This window comes from Empidonax traillii, unplaced genomic scaffold (genome assembly GCF_003031625.1).
Source record: "Empidonax traillii isolate 1590-97213 ecotype Southwest subspecies unplaced genomic scaffold, ASM303162v1 scaffold770:size447908, whole genome shotgun sequence".
Taxonomy (NCBI): Eukaryota; Metazoa; Chordata; class Aves; order Passeriformes; family Tyrannidae; genus Empidonax; species Empidonax traillii.
The window spans coordinates 209,877-232,951 of NW_020955963.1; the positions used below are offsets into that span (position 1 = coordinate 209,877).

Consider the following 23,075-nt stretch of genomic DNA (forward strand, 5'->3'; position numbering starts at 1 on the left):
CTGACACCAATGTCCCTCCTTGCAGGGCAGATGTAGTTTAAAGCACAGAAGAGCAGGCCCCTATAATCTGTCAGATTAAATAATTCCATCGGCATTCATCACGCAGCTACACAGGCAGCAGCCATGTGTTGTACAGAAATTGAGAGTCTGAACTGGAACAGAGCTGAGCACCTGCTCTCAAATGTCACACATGTAATCCCAAGCTTTAATGTATCAGTAAAAACCGGGACTAATCCCGCTAAGTCAGACATTAAACCTGCGTGAGATCGGAATAAAGTTAAGTATTTATTAGCTGTGTATGTGACTTAAACGCTTCCCACTGTTCACACTGGGGGTTTTTTTCTGCACATCCTGGATGCAACTGTTCAAGAGTAAATATTGCTAAAAAAATCCCACCTTTAGCCTTTCCCTTTGTGTGAGCCCAGTCCAGGCTGCAGCGTTGCCTTAATATTTCCTAAATTTGTTTTGTGAAATGGCAGTATGGATCCTTCCCTGAGAGATACCATGGAAGGAGGTGAAGGACCTCTCTGGTATCAGCCTCTGAGAGGATGGAATTTACACTCATGAGCCTCCCTGCAATTCAGAAAAAGCCCCTCTCCTCAATTTGTTGCTGTGGTACTGCTGTGCTTTTCGTTTCCACTCCCATGCAAAAATCCTCCCCACAGCAGGATCTGCAGCAGAAGACTTCACCACACAATTTTGTAGTGAACCACCAACACGGTAAGAGGAAGCCTAAAGGGAAAACAGATCACTGCATAACTCTACTAAACGAGAACTTTCCTCTTTCTGTCAAAGTTGTGCTCTCCAGCTCCCTCGTGTCACTCCGAGAAAACTGCAGGCAGCAGGCCTTTCTCAGAAAGCCACATCTCCCATTTTGGAGGAAAAAAAGAAACCAAAACAAAATAAGAAAAAAACAACAAAAAACATGGGACTTTGAGACCAAACTGTTCCCATGAGAACTCCCTATTCCATAATTGCTGTTATCTGATTATGCTGGGAGAAGGTTGGTTTTTTTTTTTCACCTTTACCCCCGCCTAGGACAAGAACCACGTCCCGACGCCAAGTCTCGGGAATCCAAGACGGCCGAGATTATTGACCCACGGAATATGTGCCTCTGAGTCAGATCCTGGGATCAGGAGGATCCTGCCAGCTGTGTTTTATGTTTTGGAAGGATCTAGTTTTTGAGGAAGCAGTTGTAATAGTTATTGCCCCATCCATCCCGCTCTTTCCACCCTTCAGCTCTCCAGCTGGCCAGATCCTGCCCCCTCAGGACTTCACCGTCCTTGTGATACCATGGCATGGGCACTGTGACTGTGGCAGCTGAGCTCTCCCTCTCTGCAGGACAGAAAGATTTGCCCTCCTGGTAGCCTTTTCCTCAGGACACAGATCATGCTCTGCCCTGTGCTTTGGCTCATCCATTGGGGTTATTCTGCGTGCTCTGCCAGCAATGTGGAAACGAGCAAATTTCTGTTTTCTAAACTTAATGAGAATCACATTTAGCAGATTTGTGCAATAACAAAGATTTAAAAAAAAAAAAAAAAAAATTATCCTCCATATGACCAGCGGGCTGTGTCACACACAAATCTGACTAGGGCTACTTGTAATAACTTGACAAAAGCTGTCATTCGATATTTTAAAACATATTTAATCTCTGAGCCTGAGAAACCGATTCTGTCACTTTCACACATTTGGTTTCACTGTCTACTGTACAAATGTGGGACTTAAAACTTCTACATTACCCAGCAGCTTTAGAGCCTGCATGTTTCTGCTTCATTATCCCCAAAGACTGCACACCACAAATATCTGTGAGCAGTGAGTTGAGGTGGTTATTGTACAAAATAGGGGGTGTAAAACAAAACCAAGATTCGTATTAAAATTCCTTTCTCAGACGCTGAGAACATAAGAAAGAATCAACAGAGGTTATTTGCAGTGCTAGACACAGTATTTTACTGCAGGCTTCCATTTACAGGGGTTTTTTTCTTTGTAAATTGCTGCTAAATATGTGTGTACTGGTCATACCAGACAGTTCAAAACTTTTTTTAAAGCCTGAATCTCTGGAACTGGACAAAGTAATGAACAATTTTTATGACACTGATGTTAAAACCTTAGCTTGTTTTGTGTGGTGGATAACGCTTTCAATTTAGGCTCCCCCTTATGCACTCAGTTTGGATTTAATACCTTCTGAGCCAAATTCTGCCCTCACTCAAGAGCTTCATCATCCCAAATGCTGACAACAGGGGCTGCGGAGGGGAAGGGAGATCAAGGCATCATCATTTGTGCTCAGCGAGCGTGGTTAATTCCTCATCAACACAGTGGGGATTAACCCTAATTAATAGAGGTTCATTTTCCTTTTGAATTACTGTTTCAGATGATCTGATGGTATTTATTTAACCCTTATCATAGCAGGAAAGAGCCTTTCATCTGATGTTACTGTTGAGCAGCTGAATTCTCCTTTGCTTTCCTAAATCTCTGCAAGAGGTTTGTCACCCAACAGCTTTGACTCCCTGTTTTTTTTCCTGCACCTATTTTCCTTTTTTCACACCCTCCATGGAAATATTTTTGCTTAGAGCAAAGGAACATCCTATCTTCTTCCTTGGGTGCCTCCCCTGGATGCACTGATGTTTTCTGTCAAATGGTGTCAATATAATGTACAGATAACAGAGATGGCCTGTCAGTGATTCTCTCTCCTCCCTCTGACACAGCTAAAGAGTCACAAAGTGCTGTGTTTTAGAGAGGGCCAATCTACCTGCTGCAACCACAGAACCCTTTTACAGAAGGTCTATCCAGATTCACATAAGGTATGTTCCTGGGCAGGCAAAAACTGTGGACTGGGAAACTGTCCTTTGTCCAAGATCATCCCTGGAATGAGATGATCTTTGGGTCCCTTCCAGCTCAAAGCATTCTGTGATTCTGTGATCCACCAGGCATCTGAACCCTTGGGCACGCAGAAAGCAAGCCTTGATCAGCAGCCCTTGATTGTGCAACTCTCAGCTCAAAAATGAAAGGTGTGTGAAGGTGGATGTGAGGATGGCCCAGGGCTGCCCCATCCTCTCTTTGCTCCTTGGATGTTGTGCACACAGACACTTCTTGGCCATGATCTCACCCAGTTGTGTGGGTAAGAGCTCCAAAATAGGACCCTGTGATCCAAATGTCCGGAAACATGAGGCCATGACATCAAAAGGCCAGTTCCGTAGTGAAAGGATGGCTTTCAGGTGCCGCTGCCTGCAAAGGTCACCACGAAAACAAAGCAGAAATCTATATTTGGGCACATTCCTGCAAAGCACTACCGTTTGCTGTTCCTCAGAGGTGTCGAGACAATTAGAGATTACAACAAAAATTAAGAAAACCCCCTCCAAAAAACAAACAAACAAAAAAACCCTAACCCAACCTAAACAAACAAAACCGATCAAAAAAACCCCCAAAACAACAACAAAAACAAAACCAACAAAACAACCAACCAACCAACAAAACCCCCCCCCCAAAAAAAAAACCCACAAAAAATAAAGAAAATTATCCAGCTCATGAACGTAATAAATTTCAGGAGAAAAGACTTCTCTTTTTTTTTGCCATAGAGGTTAGTTGCATGATTAAACCAGGAATGTCATTGCTGAGCTCTGCAATAACCTGCACAGAGCTGCATGGACCCACGGTGGTAGCGGATGGCCAACTTTCCCCGGGAAAGTTTTTTGTTATCCTTGTATTGCTTAGGTTTTTTTAACACCACATCTGCGCTTGCTTCGTCATTCTGCCATCTGCTGTAACAAAATACAGACAAAGCATTTCAGGGGAACAACCTCTCCACACTTTAAAATGCTCCAACCCAGAGAACAGCCTTTTTTATTTCTCACAAGCTGCAGTGCTTATTATCCTATCCCTCCTCCTCCTCCTCCTCTTCCTCCTCCCCCTGCCCCACATGCACGATGAATTACACACGCTCACCAAGCGTGGAGAACACAGAATCCCACTGATTTTTTTTTTGCCACAACGTTTCTGTTAAACGAAATGAATGCTCCCGAGCTCTTACTTCGCTGAGAGGTCAGAAACCAGCAGGTCATTATCATTAATTTTTTTTTTTGTTGTTTTTTTTTTTTAATTTGGAAACTCCCAGTCAGGCTCGTTTCCTGTTTGGTATTGTCTGCAGATACACAACGTGCAGCGGAGAGAAGGACTCGGGTTGCTAAAGGATGGAAATAACAGAGTATGAGGAGAGTGGGTTTTTGAGCACACACTCTGCAAAAGTCCAGTCAAAGTTTCTTCCTGGTGCAGCCGCACAAGTCTCTTGGTAGCAGTAAACTCGCTGCACAGACTTCATTCCTGAACACATGTTCAAAGGTGATAAAATAAATGCAGATGGTTTCCCAAAACCTCAGCGGAGCATTTTTTGTGCTGTTACTAAATGGACTGTAAAAAAACCTAGGGAGGGGGAAAAAAAAAAAAAAACAACGGAGAAAATAATGTTTGACACAGACAGGCAATTTCAGAACAGCATTTGGTCATCTGGGAGAAAATCTAAATAAAATGTGTGTTTATAATGATCCACTGGCAAAACAATATTGACAGAGCATCTGAGCTGCCTAATGGAAGTGATTTTTAGAATGCTTAAATTAAACCAGCCTTGCAAGCTGAATATTTTGCTTATTTGCTTAACACATAAAAAAAAAAAAAAAAAAAAATGAGTTGGATAGAATTTTGAATTCCCTGTGCCATGACCAAAGTTGACAATAAAACCATCCCCGGCTACAGTGGAAGCAGAATCAGACCTTAACAAATTTATTACAGGCTTTGTTTACAAACTTCTTACAAAATTATACAGCATCTTATGGGCACACAGGATTTACAGGAACATGTTACTGATGTGTGGGATTGCTCCGCTCTCCGGTCGGGATCTGCAGGTTTTTTCTTCGCCTGAGGCCTGATCCAGCTTCCACTGGAGAAGATGAGATTTTTTTTGTTGTTGTTGTTATTATTATTATTTTTTTTTTTTTTTCCATGGGCTTTAGTGGAAGCTGGATCAGATCCAGAGGGTAACACTTCCGTTCATTGTTTTCCTGGGGTGGGAAAGAGGTAGCCAATCTAACCACCTCACACACCACGCTTCTTTCTCATTTCATGTGTTTCAGATGACAGGAGCATTTACTCTGAGGCATTTTTGCTGGCTGCTTGTGTTGGAGTTAAGAGCCGAAGACCAGTTCCTGTTACTGGATCTACAGTGGAAAACGAGAATTGGATTTCTTTGAACCTTTAAAGAGCGAAACTCCCTTGATTTTCAGTGAGGAGAAATAAAGGCATTAGGATCAACTCTGATGTTGTTTACGTTGCTATAAAGCTACATTTTCTCCCCTGTCTTCAGAAGAATTTCTCTGGATTTGCAGTGATATAATTAAAAGTGGCATCCTCACTGCAGGAACAAGGTAGTTTCTGATTGATGGGATTTAGTTAAGTTAGTCTTCTTACCTCCTCTTCTCACATGGAGACAGACCTATCTGGCGTGGTGAAACAAGACTTCTAAACTTGATAATATCAGCTCTCATTTACTCCAAGCATCTGCAAATGATCTTTACTTGGGAATTCAGGGTGTAAAATTTACCTTTTAACTTGCAAAAAAAATCCAGCGGGGCAGGACTCTGAAAAACACGCTTTTACCCCCAAGCCAAAAAAATTTTAGTTGAAATTTAAGCTTTCCTACTAGTAAAACTAGCAAAAGCTCTGTGGGGGATTTGTTTTTTTTTTTTTTAATGTCTGCCAGGGAAGGAGAAAACTGGAAATATTCTAGTCAGATCTATCAGATAGCGAGTTCCTTGTTATATCACATCCCCTCTTTCATTTTAACGACTGCCTCGGTATGGAACCTCTGAAGTTCTTCCTGCCTGAAGCAAAGGAAGGGTTTAGTACTGCCAGGTGACGATATTTCCTGGGAGGTAAATTCCCTGCTTTCATGCTGAGAATTGGGATGGCTCTCAGAAACACCACCTACACACTCCAGCCTGGCTTCCAGGGACACGGTTATTCCAGTGCTCGGCCTCCTGGGCAACCTGTCCGGCTCTCTGGTGCTTTTATGGTGTGCAGCTCTGTAAGGGATTAAGGGAGACCACACAATTCGCTGCCTGTCACAGCCTGCTGCAGCTTGGAGGTTGGTTCTCCAGGAGTGAAAGCTGTACGAACAAAAGAGCCCTGCAGCCTCGGGTTTGAGTGCCCCGATCTCGTTTTCACTTGTGATGCTGAACACGCGGTGAAAGCCGGAGTGTAAAACCCTCAGCTGGAAAGCTGTTTGAGTGGCTGGTGTTTTCCAGCCCTTCCTGGGTGACAGATCTATCTGGACACAGATAACACGCAGGCCAATCTTAATTCTGTTGATAATCATGGGCTCTCATTTGTTTTATGGGAGTGGGATCCCATCCAGGGCATTACACAGCTAACCTGTAACAGACCATCTCTTCAAGCAGTGCCATTATTCCTGTCCCCAGTGGAGCTACAGGACAACCCAAAGAAGAGTTTGAGGTATTTATTTGCAAGTACGTTTGTCTGTCCTAAGCAACAAATCTGTTTCATTGAGAAACTTCATTATTACTACAGACTCCATGGATTTGAGCCACCATCCATTTCACATTCCTATGGAAGGTACCGGGTTTGTCCAGCAGTTCTAAACATTTTTCTCCCTGTGAAAAATGGAGAATGGATTGCTGAGGAGAAGGGCTTCATATGGGTGTGTGGCTTTGATATCCACGCCAGGATATCCCATCTTTCTTTTCTACAATTTGCAAGCCAAGGGCTCTTCTAAGGTTGAGACGCCACCAGCTTTGTTTCTGATTTAAAAACTCAGACAGAGAGAAATGATCCAGCAAGGCAAGCAGAAGATAATTGATTGGTGTGAGGAGGAGGAGGAGGAGGCTGATAACAATAAACCATCTTTCATGTATTATATTAATGATCCTTTTAGATTGGTTCTTGGCTTCAGTAAGTTTCAGCTACAAGTATTTTTTTTTTCCATATTTTTTCAATGATGCACTGGCAGCATTAGGAACAGTTGCAAAACAAATGTGCTTCAGGAACATAAATGGAAGTTGCTGGATTACTAGTAGCCATCCTGAAATGCTAAGAGAGGAAAAATGGTAATTTCACTGGCAAAACTGGCATAATACACAGAAACTTTATTTTAGGGCTACCTGATGTCTGCAAATTTGACATCATCTGCAGGCTACAACACGTATTTTGGTCCATTTTTGCTTTGGCGGTGAGGAGTCAACACTGCATCCAATTAAATGTGAATGTATAGAGCAGGGAATATAAATATGTACACAACTCTTGGCACTGATCTGATTTTTAACAAGTTTACTAAATGACAGTCACTGGTTTGACAATACTGAATGAAAAATACTGATTTTACACAGATTTTACAGGAAGGTTACGGTATGCTGCCGACAAGCAGTGTCACAAACATAGTCTAAGAAAAACCTGGAGCTGCCCACAGCGGAGGCACACACCCTTTGCTCTTGTTTATTGAGAGAGAAAGCTTATATACTGTAGATTTGCTGAAGTTTAATAAATAAGGTCAACTTATAATATATATAAAACAATATAAACATTTATATGCTACATGCATATCATATAATTTAAAGTAATAATTTATATAGCGAAGAGATGCAGATTCATGTTCTTCCTATTTTCCTCGACAACGCGCACACGCAGGAGGTGTCTATCCTTATCCATCTCCAGCCTACCAGTTTGTTGTTTTCTGAGGTCAGTGCTCTGACATAAGTTTGGGATGTCTTGCATTGGGAGTTCCAGTGCTTGTCGTCGATTCCCCGGCAGCCGTTTTTCACCGGCTTGGCTTCCTTACACCTGGTCTCGTAAAAGTACTGCTTAACCGGCGAGTTGCCCGTTTTGATCTCTCCCAGAACAGTCACCTGGTGCCCCCTGATGTCGATGGCAGAGGATTTGTCCGTCACCCACAAACTCTCGCTGTCGCAAACGGAGTATTCCCCTCGGTGGCCCCTGTGCTCCGCGTACCTCTTCCTGCGGGAGGTCCTGTTGGCAGCGGAATTCCCGATATAATCCTCCATCAGGTACAGGGGCGGCGGCTCCAGCGGCGTGTTGTCGCTCAGGAGGACCCGGGGAGAGTTGTAGCGTCTCTGCTGCCTCAAGAGATCTGTATCCACTGAGATAACCGGCTGGAAGTCCGATTTCGCGTTTTCCCCCCCGTCCGCGTCTCGCTGAGCGTCTGCTTTCTGCGCCGTGTTCTGATAGTTTTCCTTAATATCTACCATCTGCTTGGAGAGCTTGTTCTTCAAAATGTCTGCCTGGATGAGTTTGATAATGAGGGAATTTATCGAATCTTCTGGCAAACTCCTCTGATCCATGTTGGTAGACTGGATGCCACGAAGGTAAGCGAGAAATATCACATAAAAAAAGATGGACATCACCTTGTTCACCTGTAAGATCTGCAAAGAAACAGAGAAAGTCAACATAAAAACAGCTAAAGGGGGAAGTTTTTTTTAGAGGCTGTAAACATGAAAATTGGGGAATTTTCATTATAACATCTGCACTTTATAGATATGGATATATATATAGATACAGAAATACAGGCTGAGTGTTTCTTTGAAGATACTATTTGTTACACTTTATAAAGAGTGTAACTCATTTCTGAGTTTTGGTTTGGTTTGTTTTTTTTTCTCATTCCCTTTCTCTCTGTGGTACCATAATGGAAAATATTCTTATAGGAAAATCATGCAGTCAAGCAGTAAAATGGAGTTTTTTGTATTTTGAACTTCAGAAAATACTAGCTAGGCCCCCGAAATAAAAGTGGGGAATTCAGGTGGATCCATGGATCTTTTTTGTAGTGATTGTTTGCAGAGTTGAAACCCACTGTTTTGTTTTGTTTGATATGTTTTGTTTTGTTTAATGAAGTTGCTCTATTACACTTACATAAAATGGAACAAAACTGGCAGTAATTAGAAATATTCAAGGGCAGGTGGAGGACACCCCTCTCCCCAACCCCCTCAATACAGAAGAATTTTGTTCAAACACTGAAGATTTTGAAAACTGTAAGCAAAAATGTGCTGCTTCTTTGCCATCCACTGCTCTATGTAGATTCCTGTGGTGTCCTTCTAATTCTAGCTTCTGACCATAATCTAGAAGCTCCTTTGTAATTTCCTTTTAAGCCTTTGTGGGTTTTTTGTGTAGCTGAGAACCATGCACATCTTTCTAAGGAGGTGTTTTTATTTCCTGTGGACACCTGCATATTTTGTATTAGCCCCTGTGCTTAAATGAAATCAATTTTCAATGTATAATACTAATGGAAGCAAACAATTCACTTCAGAGCACTTCTGTGACTCAGAACAGTCTTGAGTTTGGTTGCCCACATCCACCACGTGTCAGAGACCACCAGCACTCTGGGATGAGGGCACAGAGTCTCAGACCATGGAATAGATGGAGCTGAAAGGATCCTCAGGACATCATCAATCCCACTGCTCAAAGCAGGGTCAGCCAGGGCAGCTCTCACAGGGCTGTGCCTAGCCAGGTTTTGAATATCTCTGTGGATGGAGACTCCACAAACCCATCTAGGCAACCTGTTCCTGGTGTTTGACCACCCTTGCACTCAAAAGAAAAGAACTGTCATGTTTCAGTAGTATTTCCTATATCTCATTTGTTCCCATTGCCCGTTGTACTTTCATGGGACACCTCCAAGAAGAGCTTGGTCCGTCTCTTTTACTGCCTCCAATCAGGCTGAGGGGAAGGATCCCCTCCCTTGGCCTGCTGGTGACACTCTGAGTACTCTCTGTTTTTCTCAGGAGAAACTGTGGAAATATCAGACATCTTGAACAGAAAATTTTTCCACTTAAAAAAAAAATAAATAAAAGAAATCATCATTTTCTTTTTAAAAGGATGAACCATTTTTCTGTATAAGAAGGCAAAGAAAAAAGAAAAAAAGGAGAAAAAATTTACTGTACAACCCCCTATCCACAATAAGTAAAACTGTCTTTTGCAAGATTGACTCCCCACTTCATAGTTTGGAACTGCAGCAAAATCAGAGCTACCCTCTGTGGATGTGTGAGCTGCCCTTTTATGGACAAGAAATGTGTTTTCTCCATTCTCAGTTTGTCACAGTATGAGTTCACCTAAATCTAGACTGTTGCTTGCAGCAATGTTTTGCTTTGGGGGGGAAAAAAAATCTAAGATGTTCAGTTACCATACAATTACTGTCATACCTAAATAAATACTAACTTAATGTAGATGGATCTCAGAGCCCAGGCCGTGCTGCATAAAAAAATTGCAGAGCAATTTAGCCTTCCCTCACAAAATTATTTGCTTTTAAAACCAGTGAAAATATTATTAAACAGATGTCATTCAGCAGATTTCTTGCAGCACTCAGGAGAGCAAACCCACATGCAGCATGACACACAAATCCATAGGATGGTGAGCAAAGCTCTGACAAGGCTGGGCTCAAAGGCTGAAAGCATTATTCATGCCAACATGCAGCTGCATGCAATCACTGCTCTGTTTAGTCTCAAAACTAAGTGGCACTAGCAAAATACACAAGTTGGAGCAGGTGATGAGGTGGGAAAAGTAAGACTGGAGTTCCTGCAGACTCTCTTTTAATGTCACGCTGCACGCAAAAAGGAAGAGCTGGAGACCTCGGAGTTGGAACGGTTCAAATAAACTGTTTTTCTTGTCCGTGGGGGAACCCCATTAGTGGGAAAAATGCCTAGAAGTATTTTGCTGAACTTCATGTCAGATGTGTTGCGGATTTGGTGGGAAAGATGTTAACCTACTCCGAAGTTGGACTTGTAGTCTGATTTACGCTTGGCAAATTATTCGCTGCAAAAGTAAAAATGTCCCAGGAAAAATAAAAAGAAACAAAACCAAAACCTTCATCCTTTTTCTGGGTGCAAAATTTTGACAGGAAACACAAACTCTTGGTGAGGTTACTCCAAGAAGGTTCATCAGTGGTGTTCAGAAATTCCAGGACAAGAAGCTGTCAGTCTGCCCGCAAAGTCCAGCACCTCGGAACACAGGACCCTGTTCTAGATGGGAAAAATGGACATTACTGGGAAACTGCAGCTGTTTTACAGCCTTGGCTCTAATGTGGTCAGAAGACACCTTAGAAGTATATTGGCTTGCAGGTCTGGGAAGAATTGCTTTTGATAAATGGCCCTTTGCCCAAAATGGAACTTTGTGCCTGTCTGAATTTGACTTTTATTTTATTTTATTTTATTTTAATTATTTTTTTTTTGGTATGTGTGTTGTTTAATCCACAAAAAGCAGCGGAAAACGTTTCAAAATGTTTATGCTTTCGTATTTTCAAAGCAAATCATTCTGATGTTTCTGGACGTGCTTCAGATGTTACACAACGCAATTCACAAAGCAGAGCAAGTGCTTACTCAGAGTAGCCTGGTGAGTAAGTTATCTATGGGGGAGACTTGGATTAGAGGGAAGATTTCAACACAGGCATCCTTTCTGACTTAACTTCCAGGCTCCTGGGGCACACACAGGCTTATATGGATCTCAGGAGAAGTTCTTTCTTTGGCCTTTTGAAGGGTGGTATAAAAATCCCCCATGTATTTAGCCCTTCACAGGAACTACTTCTGTTCTTTCATTCATTTTTTTCTTAAATCCAAACTATCCATTTCAGGTAGAAAGACAGATTTCATTCAAGCCAAACTTTTCTTAGTCAGCTGGTATCAGACAGTATCCAAAGTTTTACTGAAATCTGAAAATATCACATTAACTGGCTTCCCTTGATCAGCCAGGTGGGTCACCTTGTCCTAAAAGGAAATCAGGTTTGGTCAGCAGAACTTTACCCTTGTGAAGCTGTGCTGGCTGTGACCAATGACTGCATCATCTTTCAGGTGTTTTGTCAATACTTCCCAGGGCAATCCTCTCCACAACTTCACCAGGCACTGAAGTGAGACTGAGAGCCTGTAGTTTACAGGGTCCTGATTATTGCCATTTTTGAAAATCAGGGCAATGTTTGCCAGCTTCCAGTCAGCTGGGACCTCTCTGGATTCCCAAGGCTGATCAAAAAATCATCGAGAGAGGTTTTGCAACAACATCAGCAGCTCTTTCAGGATTCTTGGATAAATCCCACCAGGCCCCATAGATTTTTAGGGATCCAGCTGGAGCAGCAGATCCCACACAGTTTCAGGGTGGACTGGGAGTTGATCATTCTGGCAGTCGTGGTCCTCCAGCTCAGGGCACTGAGACACCCTTGGTCTGTCATCCGTGTTGAAGACAGAGGCAAAAAAATCATTAAATCCCTCTGCCTTGTCTGTGAGGTGTCTCTGCCCTGTTTGTGAGGTGACCATGTCTGAAAAGTGACCAGTGCTGATGGACTCCAGCACGTGCAAAAACCTTTTCCCAGAGGACATTACTTACTAAATTCCTAAACAGCCTGAAGTCTGCTACTGGCATGATTTGTGTAAGTCAGCTTGAAGCATTTGCCACTTCCTAAAAAAATTTAAGACCAGCTTCTGTTCTTCAGACCAAGCAACCAATGATCATGTGTGGTGGCTGACAGTTTTTTCAGGCTTTTACCAACATGTAATTAATTTAATTACACGTCTGTAATTAAACTGATTGCTTGCTAAGCACTGCTTTCCTAAACTCTCAAGTAGTGGAATGACCTGTTGATTCCCTCTTCCTAATAACCTTGATGAGAAGAAATGCAGCCCTTCTCCTTTGTGGAAAAGGTACAGAACAAGAAACATATCACTGCATTCTCAGGGTTCAAAAAGATGGGAACATGAAATAATTGCATATGAAAATTTGCACTGTATTTCAGAATAGTAATCGACTATTTGCACAACATGTGCCTGCAGAAGGATTTACTGAGGTAGATTGCTGCAGAGTGCTGAATGTCCCTAAAGACAGTGTGACCCTCCTGAACATTTCCACTTCTCAGGATACGGAAATTTCAGCACATACGGATTGAAGCTGAAGCTTTCACAAGAGCCAGACAGACCCTCTAAGAAGCCAAAGAATTCACAGACAAAATCAAGGGGGACTGAGTTACGGCAGCCCTGAGTGTTAACCCTCCCATCCTGAGTGCCAACCAAACTGTAGTTAGAGTGAGGGAATTTGAAACTAAAGCATTCCTCTTGCATGCTCCAACTGGGGGAGCCCACCAAAGTTCCTTAATTTCTGCAGCAGGTCACCTGCCTTTAATCATGCTTTACTCAAAGCCATTTTCAAAAAAAGACACATCTGAGCACTAAGCCCAAACAGTCCCCAGTGACTGGTAAATACCTAATCTCTCGTGGAGATGGAGCTCAGCCTTCTGAGTCACTGACATTTCCTTTTCCTCTTTAAACGACCGGCGGAGCAAAACACAGCAGGACAGCTGTTCACTCCAGCATGACAAACTCATCTGCACTTTGAACCAATGCACAATGCTATCTATGATTATCATTATGACCACGACCCTGCTAGTCAACGAGGAAAGCTTTCCCGACTGGTGACATCTTCCTGAGGGACACTTTTGGGGTAATGCTTCCGCTGCAGGGAGCAATCTGCTCTTGGAGCAGTTGAATGAGCTGTGCAGAGTCACAGCAACATCTAGTGCCTGAAGGGACCCCACAAGAAAGATGGGGAGAGGCTTTCCAAGAGCCTGCAGTGACAGGACATGGGGAATGGCTTCAAACTGACAGAGAGCAGGTTTAGGTTGGATATCAGGGAGAAATCCTTCCCTGGGAGGGTGGGCAGGCCCTGGCACAGGTTGCCCAGAGAAGCTGTGGCTGCCCCATCCCTGGCAGTGTCCCAGGCCAGGTTGGATGGGGCTCTGAGCAGCCTGGGCTGGTGGAAGGTGTCCCTGCCCATGACAGGGGGTTGGAACAGGATGATCTTTAAGGTCCCTTCCAACCCAAACTGTTCTATGAGTCTCACATCACTGATATTTGAACAGTCCATAAACATTTATCTTGGTTAGTACTGACAAAAGTAGGAGGGATGCCATAGCTCCTACTTTAAAAGAGCATAAAGTGGAATACACAGGAGTCCCATGATATTTGCAAGGTCAAACAGGTTCGGGTTTTCATGTTGCATTGGCTGGTTGAGGAAGTCCACCTGTAATCCTGTATGGAAGTTTGGTTGATCAATGACAAGAATGAAATGCAAGGAAATAAAAGACAAAGCCATCTTCTTAGTCATGGCAAAGAAATAAAGCTGTGGTTGAGCAAACAACTTCCACAAAAGCTGAAATATTTCTACATATTATTCACTGTGTAGCTCTTAAAACTTTACTAAAGTAAAGAGAAATCTAAAGATCAGATCCTTATCTAAATCAATAGATTGAGTCGACTAGACCTGTGCTAATTTTACAAAAAGCAGATTTGCCCAGATCTTTGCACTTGCATTCCTCCCACCCCCCGAAATAATTTGCAGACAGAACAATAGAAAGCTCTATAACTAAATCATGGCAGTGGACAATTTAAGCTGTTATACTGTGTGTTAGTTAGTATTTTCATTACTCTTTGTTAATAACAGCAGGGCCAAGCAGCAAACAACTTAAATGTGCAGCTGAATTTGCAGCATAATTTGGAGGGAATGCAAACACCAGTAAGCAAAGAGAGATACAATCTCTGCTGGGGAGATGGAGACATAAAATATTGGCAGAAAATTGCAAAATGAAAGTCAAAGTAGAAATTAAAAGCTAGTCTGCTGTGGAAATGCTGGTACTGAACAGTGATATACAGAGGGGAAAAGAAACTTAGAAAGGAGCAACACCTGATCAGAGCCAGGACCGAACTAAAACTTTGGAAAGGCACAGTGTTTAACAAAGGCAAATACTGAGGCACTCCTGCAGAGCTAAAAGGGAATTGCCACTTCTTGTAGCACCAGGGTAAACTTGGGAAAGCTGCTTGAAAGGTGGAAGGTATTGTCATACAAAAGGAAAATCAGGAGAGAGAACATCTGAAGACTGAAAGGGTTGGAAAACTGACCTTTGAGGAAATTGCCTTGAAGGTGCAAGGCTTTGCTGTGAACTGACAGAAAGGCCATGAGGAAACAAAAACAAAAAAAAGAGCCAAACAAACAAACAAACAAACAAACCAGAGTAAAGATCTGGAAAGCATGAGCATTGGTGAAAGAGAACATTCACTCTGGGGTGGAGCAAAAGAGTGCAACCAGGAAAACTGGGATTAAGCTAAGGAAAGGGAAGCTGGGCTGGTCATCAAAAGCAGTTTTCCAGCCCTGCAAGATGTTTGTAACAAACCCAAAGCCACACCAAAGAGGCCTGGTTTCATGTTTCGTCCCGGCCCCGAAACTCCATCTAAGTCTTTTTTTGAAACAGTTTGAAGATCCATTAACCTTTCAAGTCAACCTGGACCCACTTTGGCTCAGCCAGAGCTGGTTAATTGTTTTATATTAAAATCAGGACATTGAGGGCTTAAGTTCTCCGTAATTAAAGTTGAGAGCAGTCCTCCAGATGAAACTCACTTCTTTCACCTCTCCACAATTCTAGGGGGTACAAGCCTGGCCTGATAACAGATTGTCCTTACTGTTCTATTTATAAATGCCAGAGGTGGGTTTTTTTTCTGTTTTGGTAGCAGGATGGGAAAGGGCAGCATCTCTTCAGATGATCAGAATTTTGTCCCTCTCCTTAGGCTATGAAAGGCTAGCCTCCTGGAGACCCTGCTATGTAGGATAGCCTGGAATGTTTTTGCATTTATATTCCCACTAGCCAATTCATTTTGTTGGGAAAAAAAATACAGAAAACAATTAGAGACTTTTAAGCTGCTATCTGTTAGTTTTTCTGATGTTAGGAATCTCAAAGGGACAATTTAAAATTTCAATTTCAGTGTATCATTGTTTTGCAAGATTTTGCATGGAGAGCAAAAGGTTTCTATTTCGTTTTGGTTCCAAAGCTGAAAACTTCCTCTTCCATCTTTTTTAATACCTTCCATTTCTGTTTTCATTTATGAGGTAAGGAAAAGGGCGAAGTCAAGCAAGCAAACAGAAAAAAGGAGTACAATGTCAAAAATGGTTTAGTCTCATGACGAAAAATCTTGCCCACCTAATCCCAGTTTATGGGTACAGACAGGACTCCCACCCACGAGGAAACAGAAATACTGTAATGGGGAGTGCTAGTTAGAAATGAAATAAGCTTTTGTTCAGTTAGGATTAAAATAGATCCTGAGCTTAACCTGAGGAAAAAAAAAAAAAAAAAAAAGGATTTATTTGGTTTTCTGACAGCTCTGCTGGGACCCTTGAATACAAATGTTTGCATTGAGAGTATGGAATCACACAATCATTAAGGTTGGAAAAGACATCCAAGATCATGGAGTCCAGCCTTGACTGATCACCATCTTATCAACTAAACCAGAGTGCTGAGTGCCTCATCCAGTTGCTTCATGAACACCTCCAGGGATGGGGACTCCACCACCTCCCTGGGCAGCCCTTCCAATGCCTGACCACCCTTTCAGTAAGGAAATTCTTCCTCATATACAACCTGAACCTCCCCTGGCAGAATTTGAGGCCATTTCCTCTTGTCCTGTCCCTTGTTCCCCAGGAGGGAAGTCCAATCCCACCTGGTTACAACCTCCCGTCAGGATGGGATTGGGACACGAGGGGCTCTGTGGGGAGGACACGCTCCATTTCATCCCAAAACTGCACCTGTGTTTGCTTTTCGAAAGCCCGTGGCTCCGGGTTTCCCTGAAGCCACACAGAAACCACATCCACGGCCACTTCGTGAATCACAGTCTGCCTTCTGAAGGGCCTCTCCCTGTTCCTCAAAGGTTCATGAACCCCCCCCAAATAAAAAGTTCTTGTTCTGCTCGCAGATGCAAAGTGTCTGACACAGCTTTTTTAAGCACAGGACCCCAGGCCTGATCCATAAATGTTAAAACCACCCACAGGAACTCACTGAATTCAAGCACGACCTGGACAAAGCTTTTGCACAGTGTGTGTGGGGGAATGACAATGTGAACACATACAGTTGGTGTTTGATCCCTGTTTTATCATACAGTGCAGCAAGCAACTCAATTGTTTGCGTCAGGACCACATGAGAAATCAGAATTGCTGCGCATAATTGGTATATTTTCCATGCCCTTTGCACAGGTGCAGTAGCTTGCTCACAACCTACTTAAAATAAGGTTTTTGAAGTCTTTCTCAGAGAAAAGGGAGCCTTGTATTTCTGATAAAATACAGGAAAGTGCTCTGGGGGGAAAAGGGGGAAAAGTGTGCTTCCTTGCAAAATATGTTAAGACTTTAAAGAAAGGCTTGTATAAGTAAAAGCTTTTTTATTCTGATCAGCTCAGTAAGCTGGCTAAGAGGAGAGATCACCTCTACCAAAAACTCTTCTCACTCTCTCAGAAATGCTCTCAGCTGCACAGTGAGACCCCCAAATCCTTCTTATGGAGAAGAGCTCACAAACACAATGTGTGCCCACGAAAGGCTTGTGCTTTTTCCCCACCGTGCCTGAATCTTTCAAAAAGCCACTGCCCATTCAGAGAAAAAAAGTCATTCTACTAATTGGCATTACTTTATAGCAAATTGTTTTCATGTAGGCCTGTCCTGAGGGTAGAGACTGTTCTGGTAAATCTGGCCACTCTGCATTTTTTTTTTCCTTGTAAAAATCGGCCTGAAGTGGAACTTTGCTTATGAGTTCCCTGGTTCATCAATGTCATGTGGATAGAATTTCCAGCACGCTGTTCTCCTCGAGACATGGAAGTTTTCCAGTTGTAACTCTCAGTTAACACTTTGCTGTGAGTTTGACTGTATTTAGGGGTTAATGCTCGAGGGGTGGAGAGATTATTCTGGTCCCAGGTTTAGCAGTGTGTGATTTTTAAATTTGTGAGTTGCCCTTCTGCAACGTGGATTGCTCACACATTGAGCTCATGGCTTTGAATGCTCTGCTAAATTGCATCCAAAATCTGCTAATTTGCAGACAAATTAGGGTCTCTAGAAGCATTTCTGAAGTCAAAGAATGATCTCTCTGTTCTCCTACTGTGCCAATGCAAGCTCTGCCCCTCTGCCAGGTCCAAAGCTCATCAGACAACCGCCTTGGGTTCTGCTTTATCCTCATCTTTCAACCCAGATGCCATTTTGCTGTTGATGCACAATGCCTTCCCCCTCCCCCTTGCCAAAAATCTTTGAAAGGGCAATTTTAGAACTGGGAGGGCTTTAACACATGTTTTCTCTCACCAAGCATATGATCTCCAGATATTTCCTAGAAAAGCAAGGTTTTAACTGGGCATGTGAGGGAGGCAAACGAGATGCACAGCAGCTGGCATCGCTTCTCCTCACACAGTCAGTAACTAGTATGTCCTTTTAGAAAATTTCTTCTTACTGAAGAAATTCTGGTTATGAAAAGAAAAAAAGAACTTATAGAAGGGCAGGATTAAAGTAACCCTCAGCTTATGGGAACTAGGAATGGAAACTAGTTCTTTTAAGACACTTTTGTTCACCTCTTGTTATACCCACACTCAGTTCACGTCATGGAAGAACCCCACTCCCATCTAACCACCACAAAATTCAGAGCATCACAGAGTCACAGAATGAATGGTTTGGGTAAGAAGGGGCCTTAAAGATCATTTAGTTCAGCCCCCTTGCTAACAGAGGGTAAGAAGAGGCTGCTGGCAGCCTCGCTGCAGGCACGGCAGCTTTTCTTCAATAACTGAGAGTGGCTTTGGGAACCAAGTGCTTTTGCTGTTGTTTTACAGGTTAGAAACTAAAGCCCAGGCAGGCTGTGTGACTTTTCCCAGATTATGGGAGGCCAAGATCATGTGGGAAGACAGCTGGAGAGTGGGCATTCAGACCTTCCTCTCGTGAGGTCTAGGCTGTGGTTGGTTCTACACCCTGGACTAACCTCTTCTGGACCAAAGTCCATTGAGTCAGCTGGCCAAAACCAAAAGGAATTCCATGCAATATTTCTTCCTATTGAAGTGGTAAGGAAGGGAAACAGTCCTTACTCTAGCAAAGTCAGAAGTGACTGGGAAGCCAGCAAAGGGAGGAAAAAGGATGTGGAAAACATTGCCAGAGGTGTCCATGGCTGGCTCATGCAGAAGATCTCAGGTGCCTTGAGGAATTAAGAATAACTTGGAATGAGCTTTAAAAAAGGATCAGGCCAATGTAAATGGGCTGTAACAGTTCAGTAGTTTTCCCCAGGAACCGACAAAACAATCAAGGGAGGGATTTTTAATTCTGCACTTAGGAAAACGCCTGGTCCTAGACTTCAATTTGCACAGTAGAAATCCCTGATTAAAAAGGAGCCAAAGGCTGTTGTGCTTCAGGAAGTGGGAGAATTAGGGATGCTTGCTTTGGACGCTGGTGTAACTTTACAGTGCAGCCTATATGAGGGGAGATGCACAGCTGCATCTCCCCAGGAGCAGAGCACAGAGCACATTGTGAGTCAGTCACAGTCCCTCCCTATCTTCCCTCCACCACCACATGCACTCCCTTTGCTCTGCTACAAAAGTCAATTACTTCATCCTTAGTTTTTTTTATTTCCTTTTTTAATTTTATTTTTTTTCATGGAGCAGCTTTCTCTCCCATGCTCCCAGCCAGCTCCTTTGGCCAGCGAGGAAGCGGAGTGGGGTGAAGCCTGGGCTCTCTGCACTTCTGTCATCTCAGCATCCCCTCTCCACCCACTTCCTCTCAGCAGGGAGTATTGGGTGAGCAGTCCCTGCTCCTCTTGCTGCAGGCAGAGTTGAATTAACTTTAACAGTCATGGGAGCAAAGCTGGGGGAGAGGGAGGGAGGGAGGGATACTCTTCCTCCTTCCCTCCCTTCCTCCCTCTCCTATCCCTGTCTGAATGCCGGCACTGGCAACCTGTGGTGACTTAAACCCAGCAAGTGCACTCAGTACAGATTGCCAAGTACAGACCCATGGTAAAATGAGGCAGGATGTTACCAGTGCTGGAAAACAAGGGGAACATGTTCCCTGAAACCCGTGAAAGACCAGCCCCTTCCTAACCTGCTCGCAGACCGTTGCTAGAAAATATGGAAGGGAGCCCATTGCACAAACAAAACAAAGCAATCACATCCTTAGGAACTTTGGGGAGGCAAACATATGGGGAAACTCTTTACTCAAGGTGAGAGGTCAGTCAACATCTTGGGACAACTGCATGTAAAGGGGATAGAAAGTTCTCAGGCCTTTCTGACGGTGAGAATGCAAAGAGCTTTGCAGGAATAAAGGGTTTTTTCAAGGGAAGGCAACTTTGCCTGCATCTGGCACTGATGGGAAGCTTACACATATTCAGGAAATGTCTCCTGTGCCCTCCCAGGAAAAGACAACACCCCCCCCACCACCACCACCCCTCTTTTCTGACCTGTGCTCCCATCATCTCACCCTAAACCAGCATCTCTGGGTTGGAAACACTTCAATTCTCAGAGACCTCTTCCTTGACCATGGTCGTGAAGAGGTCATGAAGACCTCTTTCTTGTCAGCACACATAAGGGGGGGTACAGTCTGTGACCTCAGACTTTCATGATAGCTCTGATTAGGATATAGGTGAATGGAAAGCAGAAGAGAACCTGGCAGGTCAAGCCTGGGGGGATTCAGACCATTTGGACTGTGGAACTCAAAGTGCATGAGCAGAAATCCTGTTTACAAGCAAAATGCTTTGCTAGAGTTATCTAGAAAAGATAAGACACATATTTTTTGGACTGCTAGAAATTAGGGAAAATTACTAAGAGCATTTATTCCCATTTTAAACTATTAAATGGTATTATGCTTGGAGACAGTTGTGTGTATGCAACTCCTAAAATCAAAGCTGGAGGCCAAATTCTGCTCTTGGTCACGCAGAAAGCAGGCGACTGTGGACTGAGTTGCATGTAACTGAGGTCATAATCTGGCATAGAGTCTGAGCTGGCTCGGTTTTCCACTAAGCTAAAATCAGTCCTGGTAATCCAATAGGGAATGGGTCCGGTGTAATTGCTCACTATCAACGTGATTCCAAATAAACTGGAGGGATTTAGGAAACAATGGTGTGTCTTCTGATTAAAATAACTCTGTAGACTTGGGTGGTGCTACTTCAGATCTACCTGGAGAAAATGTGACTGACTGTTTGGAAGATCTTTCCACGGCAGATCTCAAACAAAAGGTACTTAGAAAGCATACAGAAAACTCTGAACATGGTAGTAAACCCAACTATTTTCTTTTTCTGTTTTCTGTGCCCTATCAACAAGTTGAAACTCAGATCAGCATTTCTCCATATTCTTTCCTTTTCCTTAAATTTAGCAAAAATGCTGAGCCTGCACTGTGAAGCATGAAGAGGTCTGGTTTGCTGGTTCAGATGGTCTACAGCTATGTGAAAGGAAAAAAAAATAACATTACTGCAAGAAAGGGGACTGGTTTGTCTGCATTCTAATGAAAGAAATGCCTTAAAATGCAAGTATCACTCCACAAAAACACGTAGCAATTTTCCTGCATTCTTCTTAACCTGGCAGTGAAAAAGAGAGGTTTATGCACAGAATAAAGACAATTAAAGATCTCTCAATTGTCCTTTACTTGTTTCTAACTGAAGATAAATTTTAATGCTAAAATAGGATATTAGGTTCAAGATTTGAAATTAAAGTTCTGTGTTAACAGAAGGACTGGAAGGACTTTGACATTTGGGAGAGAGTCCAGAGGAACCCACCAAGATGATCAGAGGGATGGAACAGCTCTGCTGTGAGGAAAGGCTGAGAGAGCTGGGATTGTTTAGCCTGGAGAAGAGAAGGCTTAAAAATGACCTTATTGCCCCATAACTTGTTCTGGTGATTGCTTGATGGTGTCTGATTCAAGACAGATTAAACCACGAGAACCCTTTCAGGACATGAAGTTTTTCCAGACAGGTAAAAAAAGGTAAAGTGCCCATCTTAAATGGGAAAAGTCTACACTTACAGAACTCCTAGTGAAAGCAAAAGAGAATATAAAGAATGAAGATTTTAAAACATTACATGTTTGAACATTTGAAAGAAAAAAAAAAATAGCCCTTAAAATGCTATTAGCTCCTGTCTTTTTTGTTCTGGGAAGGCAAAATTGCAGCCAAATGAAAACAGAACAAACCAAACCCCACAAACAGCACAGGAAAGTAGAAAGAAGAGTAAATAATGTTTACCATTATTTCCCTTCAGAACACAGATAATGGCTGACTCCCCTAAATAAATACATAAATAAATAAGAATTGCATTCCTTTTGAAGCTTCCATGGTTAGAAATTTCCTTATGGAGTTCCCTGTCATTTTCTTTCTTGAAAACATTCATGCTCCTTGCTTTAGTTACCCTTTAGGGTAACATGTTCCATATGTCACAAACCCTTTGTATGAAACAGTTTAGACTCAATTCTCCTTTCCTCCCCCTGACCTAATTTTAAGGTCTTACTGCTGTGGAGGACTAATCTGGATCAGTTTGATCAAACCCTCCTATGTTATAAATGCCATTTAACTCACCACAACATTTTTCCCCCCTTTCCATAGCAATAAGTCCAACCAAGTCATTCTTTGGTAAGTGTTGCTATTATAAACTCCCTTAAATTCTGCCTCTAATTGAACAGTGCTCCCTGACTCAGTTCATTATTATGCTACTTGCTTTCATTCAAGTAAACTTTTAGAATAATGCAATACAGAAGCTTATTATCTTATTTTTTTTTTCCTGGTTGCTATTCTCTGGATTAGATGCCAAAGAGGATTTGGTTTTGCTAACAGCGGCTTCCCAAGTATTTTTTTTATATTTTGCATACAACATAAATTTTTTCCCGCTCAAACACTTATTTTGATCTGATTTCTTGGAATAAATTGCACTTAGCATCTTCACAAGCTTTTTTCTTCTTTTTTTTCCTTTATACCTCCCCATCGGTCTTCTGTGTAAGAAATGGATGCACTAAAAATTGTCCAGATGGGTTCAGTTCACTAATTCCAAAATTCTCACTCTGGATGTTCCCTGAGCCTCACTTCTTTCTCTAACATGAGTTTAGACTGGGCAGCTGATAAATGAAACTTGTGCAAACCAAGTACATGTGACAGAAGCAGGGCCCCCTCTCCTTCTGATTCTGTTCTCCCAATATTCACATTCCTCAAATATCCAAAGCCATGACACAATGTCTTTCCAGTGGGTTAATCTGCTCCCTATCAGTTTAGCTTGTGTTTGTTCTACTGGTAGAAA

At 42.7% G+C, this 23,075-nt stretch overlaps 1 protein-coding gene across 1 annotated transcript in view; it reads right to left on the reverse strand.

The window, feature by feature from the left end:
* Positions 1–6,985: 6,985 nt before the first annotated feature.
* The window catches only part of NTF3 (neurotrophin 3), a 47,441-nt gene continuing 31,351 nt past the window's right edge, over positions 6,986–23,075 (reverse strand). The window contains exon 2 of the mRNA XM_027901300.1: positions 6,986–8,438. Within this exon, the coding sequence (XP_027757101.1) occupies positions 7,647–8,438 (792 nt within the window). The 3' untranslated portion in view covers positions 6,986–7,646. The remainder of the gene's footprint in view (positions 8,439–23,075) is intronic.